The sequence below is a fragment of the Pristiophorus japonicus genome, chromosome 15, assembly GCF_044704955.1.
Source record: "Pristiophorus japonicus isolate sPriJap1 chromosome 15, sPriJap1.hap1, whole genome shotgun sequence".
NCBI classification, from domain to species: domain Eukaryota; kingdom Metazoa; phylum Chordata; class Chondrichthyes; family Pristiophoridae; genus Pristiophorus; species Pristiophorus japonicus.
In genome coordinates this window covers 1636082-1650345 of record NC_091991.1, presented here as the reverse complement: position 1 = coordinate 1650345, position 14264 = coordinate 1636082, and the positions used below count along the sequence as shown (strand labels likewise).

The 14264-nt window shown below is 47.9% G+C and overlaps 1 protein-coding gene across 6 annotated transcripts in view; it reads right to left on the bottom strand.

Moving 5' to 3' along the window:
• LOC139280557 (putative tetratricopeptide repeat protein 41) overlaps nucleotides 1–14264 on the bottom strand; it is a 107069-nt gene that overhangs the window by 64658 nt on the left and 28147 nt on the right. For all 6 annotated transcript variants that reach the window (XM_070900051.1, XM_070900046.1, XM_070900049.1 and 3 more), the window contains one exon: nucleotides 8749–9220. In XM_070900051.1, the coding sequence (XP_070756152.1) occupies nucleotides 8749–9220 (472 nt within the window). The remainder of the gene's footprint in view (nucleotides 1–8748; nucleotides 9221–14264) is intronic.

The window sequence follows — 14264 nt, the reverse complement described above, 5'->3', positions numbered from 1 at the left end:
ATCCTCATAATTTAACCATTTTAGCCCCGGTACCGTTCTGGTGAATCTGCGCTGCACCACCTCCACGGCCAATATATCCTTTGTATTATATGGTTGTATGTTTGTAACTAAGAGAGAAAAACTTTTCCAAGCACGTTTTCATGCAGGTGGTATCTCTTTAACAAAATAATAACCATCAGTACAGATAAGGGCTACTTCATCAATGCCTGAAAAATCAGGCATTGGGCAATAGTTAAGAACATAAGAAATAGGAGCAGGAGTCGGCCATTCGGCCCCTCAAGCCTGCTCCGCCATTCAATAAGATCATGGCTGATCATTGACCTCAACTCCACTTTCCCGCCCAATCCCCATATCCCTTGATTCCCTTAGACTCCAAAAATCTAGCGATCTCAGCCTTGAATATACTCAACGACTCAGCATCCACAGCGATCTGAGGCAGAGAATTCCAAAGATTCACAACCCTCTTGAGTGAATAAATTCCTCCTCATCTCTGTCTTAAATAGCCTATCCCTTATCCTGAGACTGTGTCCCCTGGTTCTAGACACACCAGTCAGAGGGAAACATCCTCCCAGCATCTACCCTGTCAATCCCCTTCAGAATGTATGTTTCAATGAGATCACCTCTCACTCTTCTAAACGCCAGAGAGTATAGGCCCATTCTACGCAGTCTCTCATCATAAGACAACCCTCTCATCCCAGGAATCAATCCAGTGAACCTTCGTTCCCTGAGGACCCCGGAGGCCGCTCACAAAACAGCTCAGGTAAATTAATATTTTTTGGTGTGGGCATATAAAAAACTCCAGGCTGCTGCCAGTCCATCCAAGGCCCTTTTAATGTATTTGCTTCATGGGTTCTTTGCTTAAGAATTCATAGCAACACATTGCTATTAAGAACTAGTTTGTTTATTAGAAAAAGGTTTAACAATCACACAACACATTACCAGTTCATCCACCAGGCTCACAACCACCTGTTACATTGTGGATTCCTCGAACCCAACTGGCTGGGGTTTTATTGAGTCTTGTGAACATCATGTGACTGGCTAAGCCACTCCCACTCAACAACTCTACAAAGGTTTAACAAGAAAACTACACATTACCAGTTCATCCACTAGGCTCACAACTACATACCTCATCGTGGATAACCTAGACCCAACTGGCTGGGGTTTTATTGAGTCTTGTGAACATCATATGACTGGCTAAGCCACTTACAATGCAACAGCTCTACAACTATTTTTAATTGTAACATTAAATCAAGTGCCCCGTTTTGGTAAGGGCACTATAATGCACAAATTTCCAAATAAAACTTTAAAGGAAACTTAGATCAAATTAGAATTTGGTTGCTTGGGGTGACGATACACTCCAGTTCCTCCAGTGCCCACCTCTCGCAGAAGGCCGTGAGCATACCAGTGGACACCGTGTGCTCCATCTCCAGGGTCATCCTGGCACCAACATAGCCATAGAGAGGCAGGCAGTCGGGCTGAACGACCCGCTGAACTGCTCGCTGGACCGGTTAATGGCCACCTTGGCCATTCCCAGGAGCAGGCTTCGAAGAGGCCCTCCGACCTGCCTGCTCCCCTCCGCACAGGGTACCCAAAGATCAGGAGCGTGGGACTGAAGTGCAGCCAGAATTTGAGGAGCATCAACAGCTCTACAACTATTTTTGTAGAAAACAAATAATCAAGTGCCCCCTTATTAAAGTGGGGGGGGGGGGCACACTCCAAAAACTTTTCAAGTGTCCCCTTTTTTTTTCTTTCTTTTGGGCACTAAGACACAAATTATACAAGTGCCTCCTGGCTAAAAAGGGGGGGGGGGGTGGCACTAAAACCGACAACTTAAACAAATTAAACTTTAGACATTAAAATCAAATTAAAATTTGGTTGCCAGGGGTGTTGATGCACTCCAGTCCCTCCGGTGCCCACTTCTCGCGGAAGGCCGCGAGCATACCGGTGGATACCGCGTGCTCCATGTCCAGGGACACCCTGGCTCGGATGTAACCGCGGAAAAGAGGCAAGCAGTCAGGCTGAACGACCCCCTCGACCGCCTGCTGCCTGGACCGGTTAATGGCCACCTTGGCCAGGCCCAGGAACAGGCCCATGAGGAGGCCTTCTGACCTGCCCGCTCCCCTCCGCTCAGGGTGCCCAAAGATCAGGAGCGTGGGACTGAAGTGCAGCCAGAATTTGAGGAGCATCAACAGCTCTACAACTCTTTTAGAGGAGACAAAATAAAACATTTAAATCAAGTGCCCCCCAATCTGGGGGCCACTCCAAACATTTTCCAAGGCCCTTTTTTGTTTTTTTTTGGTTTTTTTGTATTTTTGTAGGGTTTTTTTTGTGGTTTTTTTGGGCACTAAAATCATACATTTTACAAGTGCCCCCTATAAAAGGGGAGGGGGACACTAAAACCCGGCAGTTAAAACAAATTAAACTTTAAAACATATAAAATCAAATTAAAGTTTGGTTGCCGGGGGTAATAATGCACTCCAATCCCTCCAGTGCCCACCTTTCACGGAAGGCCGCGAGCATACCAGTGGACACCGCGTGTTCCATCTCCAGGGACACCCTGGCTCGGATGTACCGCGGAAAAGAGGCAAGCAGTCGGGCTGAATGACCCCCTCGACCGCCTGCTGCACGGACTGGTTAATGGCCACCTTGGCCAGGCCCAGGAGCAGGCCCACGATGAGCCCGTCTGACTGGCCCGCTCCCCTCCGCACAGGGTGCCCAAAGATCAGGAGCGTGGGACTGACGTGCAGCCAGAATATGAGGAGCATCAACAGCTCTACAAACCTGTGAGCATCCTCACAGGTGCATACATTACAGCCCTCCCCAACCAGATTGCTCCGTAGCCCCAATCTCCGATTGTTGGTCAACTCAGCCAACTATCGGCCCTCCCAGAAGCGGGGGTCTCATTTGATGCACACCACTCGGCAGCGGCTTGTAAACAGGTCCTATGCCTTAAAATGGCTCAGGCTTCGCACCAGCAAGCACGGGCGGGCAATGGGCGCGCTCTTCCTACCGCCCACTATTCTCTGCCTGTTGCTAAAATTGGCCTTCACCTGTACCTGGTTGACATTCCTCAGAAGGGTGCATTTGTATCTTCATACCAACATCACTAAAACAGGTTATCTGGTCATTATCACATTGCTGTTTGTGGGAGCTTGCTGTGCGCAAATTGGCTGCTGCCTTTCCTACATTGCAACAGCGACTACACTTCAAAAAGTGCTTCATTGGCTGTAAAGCGCTTTGGGATGGCCCAAGGGCATGAAAGGTGCTATATAAATGCAAATCTTTCTTGATGTCAGGAGCAGCTATCACCTTTCTTCTGTTATTTAACTCTTGCATCCATGTCTGGTCAAGGCTGTGACAAGGCCTGGTGCTGCCTGGTTCTGTTAGTGAGGTTTGGCAAGCAGGCCACTGGTGAGTAGGTGTCGCTTGACAGTACAGTTGATGACTTCTTCCATTACTTTACTGATGATTGGGAGGAATGTGATAGGGCAACAATTAGCCAGGTGAGTTTAGTCCTGCTTTTTGTAGCTAGATCATATCTGAGCAATTTTCCATTGTTGGGCTGATGCTAGCTGCACTAGAACAGCTTGGCTAGGGGTCCGGTTAGTTCTGATGTACAGAATGTCAGGGCTATAGCACTCAGACACTCCTTAATGTCACATGGGGGTGAACCGAGCAGTGAGACACTGGCATCTGAGGACCATGGGAGTGGGCAAGTCGGATCATCTTTTGCAAACACTCCAGCCTTGGCTCTTGCACTCACATGCTGGACTCTGCCATGGTTGAGGATGGGGATTGTAATGACTCAAGAGGGTTAACCCTAACCCTAACTCACTCAGGTGCAACCTGATCCATCTTTATTCCAGCCCAAGAGCGCCTGCGTGACAAAGACACCCAACTTATATACAGGTGAACAAGCACACATGTCACATGCGTTCAGCCCGATGACCTCCGACCACGGCGCCCTCTGGTGTCTGGTGACCCCCCAAGCATTAATTCATAGCAACATCCCCCTTTTAAAATCTTAACAACAGTCTTTTTACAAATTAAGACGGTCTGAGGCTTTCCTCTCACGAGTTGATCGTCTCAGTTCAACTTTGGCTCTGGTGTGAGCATTCTGAGTCCGTTGAGACTGAGGGCTGAGTAGCCGATCACAATGACCACATCAGAGACTGAAGGTTCAGAGTCAGTAATGTCAGCAGAGTCCTCTGATGAGTGAACAATGGTTGGTTGGTCACTGACTGCATCTTCCTCACTCGGTTCCAGTTCATCCGTGTGCCGCAGTTTAACCTGGTCAAGGTGTTTCCTGCATATTTGCCCATTCTTGAACACGACAATAAACACTCTGTTACCCTCCTTGGCTGTAACAGTGCCGGCGATCCACTTTGAACCTTGACCATAGTTCAGTGCATAAACCGGATCGTTGACCGAGATGTCACGTGACACGGCAACATGATCATGACACCATTGCTGACTTTGACGTCTGTTTTCAACATGATCATTCAAATCAGGATGAACAAGAGAAAACCTGGTCTTGAGATTTCTCTTCATCAGTAGTTCAGCAGGAGGAACCCCAGTAAGCGTATGACTGAGCAATATACATGACAACCGTCTCTACAGTGAGCCCTGAGTTACGCGTTTCATACCTTGCTTGATCGTTTGAACAGCACGCTCTGCTTGACCATTAGAAGCAGGCTTGAATGGAGCTGATCTCACATGTCTGATGCCATTAAATTTCATGAACTCCTGGGACTCAAGACTTGTAAAGCAAGATCCGCTGTCGCTCATAACAATGTCAGGCAAACCATGAGTAGCAAACATGATACAAAGGCTCTCAATGGTAGCTGTAGACATGCTGGATGAAATAATGACACACTCTATCCACTTAGAATATGCATCTACTACGACAAAAAACATCTTTCCTAGGAACGGGCCCACAAAATCAATGTGGGTCCTCGACCATGGTTTGGATGGCCACGACCAAAGACTCAGCGGAGATTCCGCTAGTACTTTACTTAGCTGTATGCAAGTATTGCACTGATGCATGTATGATTCCAGATCAGAGTCAATTCCAGGCCATCATACATGAGACCTAGCAATGGACTTCATCATGACAATACCAGGATGAGTGCTATGAAGTTCACGTACAAATTTTTCTCGACCTTTCTTAGGCATGATTACACAATTATCCCACAGTAAACAGTCTGACTGAATGGACAGCTCATCCTTATGATGGTTGTAAGGTTTGGTCTCCTCACACATCTCCATAGGTATGGCAGACCAATCACCACTGAGTACACACCGTTTCACAACCGATAAAATAGGGTCATGGCTGGTCCAGATCCTAACTTGTTGAGCAGTGACAGGGGTTCCTTCACGCTCAAAAGCATCCATTACTAACAGTTGAGGCGTCTCCATCTCAGTTGTGGGCAAGGGCAGATGACTCAGTGCATCGGCACAATTCTCAGTACCAAGTCTATGACGGATGACGTAATCATAGGCAGACAATGTCAGTGCCCATCTTTGAATGCGGGATGATGCATTGGTATTAATACCTTTGTTTTCTGCAAACAATGAAATGAGTGGCTTGTGATTGTTTCTAGCACAAAACGAAGACCAAACAGGTATTGGTGCATTTTTTTTACCCCATACACACAGGCCAAAGCTTCTTTCTCTACCATACTGTAAGTTCTTTCCACTTTAGACAGACTTCTCGAAGCATACCCAACAGATTGTAGCTTGCCCGATTCATTTGCTTGTTGGAGTACGCAGCCAACCCCATATGATGAAGCACCACAGGCCAATATAAGACGCTTACACTGATCATAATGAACAAGCAACTTGTTTGAACATAGCCGACTCTTGGCTTTCTCAAAGGCTCTATCTTGAGATCCAGTTGTTGCTTTTCTTAGTAACACATGCAGTAGCTCTAGTAAAGTGCTCAATCTGGGTAAGAAATTACCAAAGTAGTTGAGTAGCCCAAGGAACGAACACAGCTCTGTCACATTCTGAGGCCTGGGTGCATTTTTGATGGCCTTGGTTTTCGAATGCCATCAGCAGCAATCTTCCTCCCGAGGAATTCAACTTCAGGTGCCATGAATACACACTTCGAGCGTTTCAGCCTGAGTCCCACTGTGTCCAGACGCTGAGGACTTCTTCAAGATTGTTCAGATGTTCAGAAATGTCGCGACCTGTGACCAGAATGTCATCTTGAAACACAACAGTTCGAGGAACGGACTTCAGTAAACTTTCCATATTCCTCTGAAATACGGCTCCACCGGTTATAGACAAAGTCCTTTATGGGTGTTGATGCAGGTGAGTTTCTTCGAAGTGTCAACAAGCTCCTGTAGGCTGATGTCAGATCCAGTTTAGTGAACGACTTTCCACCAGCTAGCATGGCGAACAGGTCATCAGCCCTCGGTAACGGACACTGATCCTGTTTTGAAAATCGGTTAATCATAACCTTGTAGTCTCCACAAATCCTGACAGTGCCATCACTCTTCAACACAGGAATAATGGGACTAGCCCTCTTGTTAAACTCAACCGGTGATATGATCCCTTCACCCTGGAGTCTGTCAAGCTCAATTTCAACCTTCTCCCTCATCATGTACGGAACAGACCGAGCTTTGTGATAGACAGGCCTTGCACTGGAGTCCAGGTGAATCTGCACCTTGGCTCCCGTAAAATTACCAATGTCTGGTTCAAACAAAGAAGGAAACTTTTTCACTACTTGAGCACACGAAGTATCATCCACTGAGGGCAACATCTTGACATCATTCCAGTCCAGCTTGATTTTTTCGAGCCAATTCCTGATGAACAGTGTTGGACCATTACCTGGGACAATTCATAATGATAGCTCATGAACCACACCGTCATATGACACCCCGATTGCTGCACTGCCGAGCACCAGTATGAGATCCTTGGTGTAAGTACACAACCTGGCATTAACTGGACTCAGCTTCGGTTTCACAACCTTAGTGTCCCATAGCTTGTCGAATGTCCTTTGGCTCATTATCAACCCGTGTCCAGCCCCATTGATACAGGCACCCCATTCAGCTCCACATTAACAGCTATCGGCTGGCTCTTGCTCAGGAATGAATACAGTCTATTCACTTCCTCCCCGGGGTTGCGTATCCAGGCCATCACTGAACTGGTCCTCATCAACCACGTGGTGAACCGCACCACGCTTGCTCCATTGTGGACACATCCTGCGAAGATGCCCCATCCATTTTGAACATCCATTGCATGAGTATTGTCTAAACCAACACTGCTGAGGCCGATGATTTCCCCCGCAACGCCAACAAGGTGAAATCTGGTTCAAACCAGTTGGCGGGCTCTGAGCAGCGGCAGGTTTCACGTAAGCAGCTCTGCCCGAAAACGACGCCATCTTGTTTACAGTACTTGCCGTGGAATTCCGACTCATCGATGATATCTGCCTCAAATCATCATGCATGCCTGGGCAGTCGCGATGGCCTTTTTCAAATCCAGCGTCTCTGCAGCCAACAGCTTCCTGAGGATCGCATCACGGCTGATGCATATCACGAAGACATCATGCAGCATGTCTTCCAGCATGTTCCCAAACTTACACGGCTCAGCAAGACATCGCAGGTCGACAACAAATCCCGACACGTCCTGGCCCTCAGCACGAACATGCATGTAGAAACGGTAGCGTGATATGATGATCCCCTCTTATGGCTTCAGATGGTTACCCACCAACGTACACAATTCCTCGTACCCTTTTTCCGCCGGACGTATAGGCGAGAGAAGATTATTCGTGAGGCCGTAAATTTTCGGACCACAAACGGTGAGGAGAACTCCCTGCGCTTAACTGCATAGGCCTCTGCCTCCATGCCGTTGGCCACAAAATACTGATCCAGGCGGTCGACAAAATCCACCCAATCCTCGCCCTCCATGAATCTCTCCAGGATTCCAACCGTGCCCATTGTGCATGCGAAGGTTCTTAAACTACCTCGTCGCCAATTGTAATGTCTCAAGAGTCTGGTTACTGTAAACTCACTCAGGTGCAACCTGATCCATCTTTATTCCAGCCTAAGGGTGCCTGCGTGACAAAGACACCCAGCTTATATACAGGTGACCAAGCACACATGCCACATGCGTACAGCCTGATGACCTCCGACCACGGCGCCCTGGTGTTTGGTGACCCCCAAGCATTAATACATAACAGGGATGGGGATGTTCAATCAGTTTTCTGATTGCTCACCACCATTCTTGACTGGGTGTTGTAGGGCTTTGCTCTGATCAACTGATCATGGGACTGCTTAGCATGGTCTATAGCCCGGTGCTTTCTGTGTTTAGCATGCAGATAGTCTATTGTTGATGCCTCATTCTAAGGTATGCCTGGTGCTGCTCCTGGTATGCCCTTCTACACTGCCTATTAAATCATGGTTCGTCTCCTGGCTGCTGGACATGTTAATGAGGAGGACTTTGCAAGGTTGACTGGGCTGAAATTACTTGGGGACATTTTGTGCCCTGTTTCATGTCTGTTTAACAATTTGACTAATAGCCACTTATAATCACTAAAAGCCACTAAAGTGACCTTATCCATTATTCCCGTAACAGAATTGAATTTGGCTTTCAAGGGCGAACGCAAAATAGATCAAAGATGTAAAGTGAATGTATAAGTAATTGGTATGTCACGCCATCCTTATAATAACTGTGAACATCATGTAGTTTTTTCCAGTGGGTTTGGGAGATTTTTTTTTGTTGTAACAGAATATATTTACTAACCTGAGTTGGAAGAATGAGGAGAATAGGAAGAGGAAGAGATGCCTTTTCCTCTGCTGCAAGTGCTCTTCTCGATAAACCAACTATAGTCCTCAATCCACCGCCTAAAGACAGCGGCCCACAACTCCTGAACAGACTGACACTCAAGGTATTCCTCCAGGCAATCAGCCTCATTTCTGAATGCTCCACATACTCGAAGCTCGTTTGCCAAAATAACCAGGACCAGTGGAAGGGAGCTCAATTTTTTACTCATAATATTTTGGATTTGGCTCTTACTTATTTCTTTGTAGGGCATGGACAGGTGCTTCTGGAAGATTTGGATTTGGACTTTATAGTCAGATGTATTGGAAAGCTGCACCACTTCTACATCTTCAAGCTTTGACAGTGATTTGAAGGAAAGGTTGGAAGATGCAGTGGTTACAATAAGTTTGCATTGAGCTGGGAGAGGTTGTGGAAGCCATGAGAATTCCTTTATCTGTACAGAGAGGTATCATTATATTAGTATAAATTAATGAACAATAAGTATAAATGAATGAACAATGACGTTTTGCAAAATAAGCATGAACAAAGCTTACTGGTTATTAAAAATATGGAACACACTGCTTCGCTTTTGTAACTTTTCAAAAACCCTTTACAAATAGAAATAATTATTTATCAAAACTCCTTGGGCTAAAAATTCAGTTGTGTAGCGCCCACTATAAGTGCCGAACGGCTCGAAAATGGTGTCGGAGCAGCACGTGCACACTTCTGGTGCGGACTGCGCTGGACACCATTTTGGTGAGGGCGTAAGCGTTGGCAGTGGGAGCATGCATCCGTAAACATGCAGAGTAGGAAATCGTGACTTCAATTAGTGTGTAATGTTGATTTGACACCAACGCTCAGCATGTTCGACCTCAGCTGGAGCTAACGCTCTCTTAACCTCACACAGCTGAATATGCATTCAGCAGCAGGAAGGACACCCCAAGCGCTATTTAAAGGGATCATCACCTACTTACAGGTTAGTTGTTGATTGATTTCTACTAGATGTTGCTGAGTTTGTAGAAGTGTTTGGTGCATTCTAAACTTCTTTAAAGTTGCCTAAAGTCTACAAGGAGTGGTGTGGCACATGCTCAAGGACTTGGTACATATTGGCAAGAGATCTGCTCAGATCAGTTGCTCCCAGAGATGGGTGCTGTAGTTTGTATTACCCTTGGCCTGCAAGGGTGACTGGGAGAATGAGCAGAGGCCACACAGAGCAGGACAAGCTGCTAGAAGAGGGAGGAGAGGGAGAGGGAGAGGAGGGCTCACAGCAGGAACCCATATCCACCCAGGGTCCTCAGGGAACAATTCTCCTACCTCTACCTCAACCTCAATGAGGAACAGTACATCCAATGTCTTTGTTTTAGTAAGGATGTGCTTATGGAAATCTGACACCTGCTGCAGGCAGACCTGAAACTTCAGTCCAGAGAGAGGATGGCATTGCCGGTGGCCGTAAAGGTGATCGTGGCCTTGAAATTCTTTGTGTCGGGCACCTTCCAGGCTGGACCAGGCGTCCTCTAACATCTCCCAGTTCGCAATCCACTCCTGAATAAGGGAGGTGAGCGAGGCTCTGTATGCAAGGAGAGCTGAATACATTTCATTAGCTCCTGCCAGAGAGAAGCAGGCGGAACAAGCACATGGCTTCATCAGGATAGCCAGCTTTCCCGTGGTGCAGGGTGCCATTGACTGCACACACATTGCTTTGTGGATGCTGCATCTCAATTCGGAGATGTATCGCAACCGGAAGGATTGCACTCCCTCAGTGCCCAGTTGGTGTACAACCATACTCAGCGCATCATGCAAGCCAATTCTCAGTATCCTGGCAGCAGCCATGCCTTCATTCTGCGGCTGTCCACTGTACCATCAGCATTTGAGCCAACATGACAAACCAGAGGATTACTACTGTGCGACATGGGCTATCCGCTGACCATCTGGCTCCTGATTCCAGTGTGCAAAACAACCACATGGGGGCAACACGCATATAGCGACAGCCATGTTGCCACACGGAATCTGATAGAGAAGGCCATTAGCATCCTTAAAAAACACTTCCGCTGTCTGGATCGCTCTGGAGAAGCCCTGCTATACTCACCAGAGCGCGTCTCAAGATTCGTCGTGGTCTGCTGCACAACCTGGCCATCATGAGAGCACAGCCCTTGCCACCAGGGATACAGCGACTAGCTGAGGAGAAGGAGGAGGAGGCAGCAAAAGGGAGCAAGTAACCCAGACAGCCACTTTCTGCCCGGGCTGTCCAGGATTGAATCATTCGACTACGGTTATGGGCTGCCCTGACCTCGACCTCGTCCTAAGATCATGCGTAACTGACCTGACAGGGGAGTAACCACCATGACCCCAAAGTGGTTCTCCCTGGATCAGGAAGGTATATGCTTGCTTTTTGGAAATAGAAGGTGGGTGGGGGGGCTTGACCCATTCACCTCCATGGCACGAACCTGGTATTGCAGTACTTCCAGGAACGGTGCAGTGGCTCTAGGCCTTTTGGCTAAGAGCATTGGCACAGAGTGATCCTTGATGTGTGCAAGGTGACCTCTGGCGTTTGTGATTTGACAAAGAATTGGAACGATTGGCTACGAATTTTTTTTAAAAAATCAGTGACCACAACTCAATTCCCCAAACAACGTACCTTCTTTCTGTTACTGTCCATCACTACATCCTCTTGGCCACAATGCTACAACAAAAGCCTCTACAAAACAAACATTCCAAACCAATTTTATGAATCAAACCATGACAATATTTCATTCAAAAGTCAACTAATCACCCTCATGCATTTCCTTAGTGCCTGCTTTTGCCTGTCCCAGTGCTCCTAAGCAGTGCTCCCCCAGTGGCTGCAGCACGGCTGGTGGAAGGCTGCTGACTTTCAATGGCAGATGGCAATGCAGGATGACCTCGAGCAGCTCTGGGCCTAGTCGAAACATCGAAATTTACAGCGCAGAAGGAGGCCATTTCGGCCCATCGTGTCCGTGCCGGCCGACAAATAGCACACGGCCCTCAGTCAGCAGCCCTAAAGGTTACATATAAACCTATGAACAATGAACAATGGTGGAAAGGTAAAGAGCACCCAGCCCGACCAGTCGGCCCCACACAACTGTGACACCCCTTACACTGAAACATTCTACGCTCCACCCCAACCCGAGCCATGTGATCTCCTGGGAGAGGCAAAAACCAGATTAAAAACCCAGGCCAATTGGGGGAAAAAAATCTGGGAAAATTCCTCTCCGACCCATCCAAGCGATCAAAACTAGTCCAGGAGATCACTCTGACCGTATTCGATTCCTTGAAGTACTTACCATCGTATCTGTGCCAGCCAACAAGAAGTTATCCAGTCTAATCCCACTTACCAGCTCTAGGTCCGTAACCCTGCAGGTTACGGCACTTCAAGTGCCCATCCAAGCACCTTTTAAATGTGGTGAGGGTTTCTGTCTCTACCACCCTTCAAGGCAGTGAATTCCAGACCCCCACAATCCTCTGTGTGAAGAAACTTTCCCTCAAATCACCTCTAAACCTTCCACCAACCACATTAAAACTATACCCCCTCGTAATTGACCCCTCCACCAAAGGAAACAGGCCCTTGCTATCCACTATATCGAGGTCCCTCAAAATGTTATATTCCTCAATGAGGTCTCCTCTTAGCCTCCGCTGTTCCAAGGAGAACAAACCCAGCCTATCCAATCTGTCCTCCATTCCAGGTAGCATCCTCGTAAATCTCCTCTGCACCCTCTCCAGTGCAATCACGTCCTTCCTATAATACAGCGACCAGAACTGCACGCAGTACTCCAGTAGGCCCGGCTTCGGACTGCACCACCTCGGCATAGGCAGCAGCAGTCTGTGCTGGCTGGCTGACAGGCAACATCAAGGACACTGAAGGAGTGGCAGTGGTGGGAGGATGAATGTTACTGCCATTCCCCTGGTGTGGTGCCTCAGCAATCCTAGTAATCTGCTGGAGCACAGATTGCGAACTGCTGTGACACCCTGAAAGCCCTTTTCAACACTGGTAAACCCAGCCATGGTGGCAGCAGTCTGTGCTTGTGTGGCAGCAAGCTGACTTGTATGACTTCAGTCTGACCTTCCATTGCAGCATTGAGACATTGGGTGGCTTCTGCTTATGCTGCAATGGAAGCTGCGACTTCAGCCATCAGACGCTGCATGATGGTTGGGTCCACAATTGCACTAATGGATCTGCCCACCCCTTGCACGCTGGAAAATATGGGCTCTGCACAAAGCCCTGTGCAAGGTTGGTGCTGGACTCCTCCATGCTCCTTGACATTACATTCAGGCTTTCTGGCAGGCCTGCCAATGCACCAAGCGTTTCATTATGTATACCCATCAGCATTTTTCTGTAGGGCGCCCCATCAAGTCCTCATCTGAGTCCTGTGCTGCAGAACTCGTGTGCAACCTCACCTTCTGGGGAGCTGGGACCTGCGCTACCCTTTCCTCTTGCCCTAGCTGCAGCCCACTCGTGCCCAATGACTCATCATGTGCAGATCCCGCCTCTAAGCTACCCTCTAAAGTCTGCTCAGTGCCAGTATCTGAGCTAATGCTGCAAGTGTCAGATCAAATGATAGTGTTTCTTCTTCATCACCACTCTCCTCTTCCTCTTGCACCACTGACCAGTTTGGATTTCTTGGATCTCTGAAATGAGAAAGGCACAAGGGTATGGTGGTGGTGCGGGGATGGGGGTGGGGTGGGGAAGCAAGAGGTGCGTGTTTATACAATTTTCAGCTTGTAAGTCAGAAATGATTGTGGGATGAGAGGGAAGTGGGATGTGAAAAGGATTAGGTATAAGCATACCATCATCTTCAATGCTTTCAGTGCCACCACAGACCACGGCCTCAGTCACATTCACTCCATTTATGGAGAGTACCATCTCCTCAAGGCACATGACTGATAGAGATTGTTGGAAGGAGAGTAATGGAAGTGTGGTGAATTGAGCAGTGTGTGAGGCTAGTGGTGCAGGTTGTGCAATATGGCATTTGAAGATGAATTAACTGACCTTGCCCACATGTGAGGTCATTAAACTTATTCCTGCACTGCAGCCAGGTCCTTGGGGCTACACCACTTGTACTGACAGCGATGCCTTGCATTTCAGCTTCTGTCTGGAGGGTCTCCTGCCCCCTGTGGATATAGGACATCTCTCCTCCTGTCCATCCCCTGCACCAGGGCCTCAATTGCTGGATCCAGAAATCTAGCAGCCCCCTCTCCGTCATGTTGCACCATTTTCACTCTTCCTGTAGGTCACTCTCTCCTCTACAACACTTTCCAGTACCTGCTGCAGCCAGAATGCACCTCCTCTTTTACAGGTGCAGGCTGGATTTAAGAACTGCAGGCCAGCTTTAATTGGTGCTCACCTTGCTGAGCATGCAGCCACACAGCAGTGCATTTAGCGCTGGGCTGCACACCGCTATCATTATAATTAGCAGGCAGTACAAAGTTTGCATACCCGGTTCCAGGGGTATTTTTCAGAGCTAATTTTTAGCTCCTTGTATTTG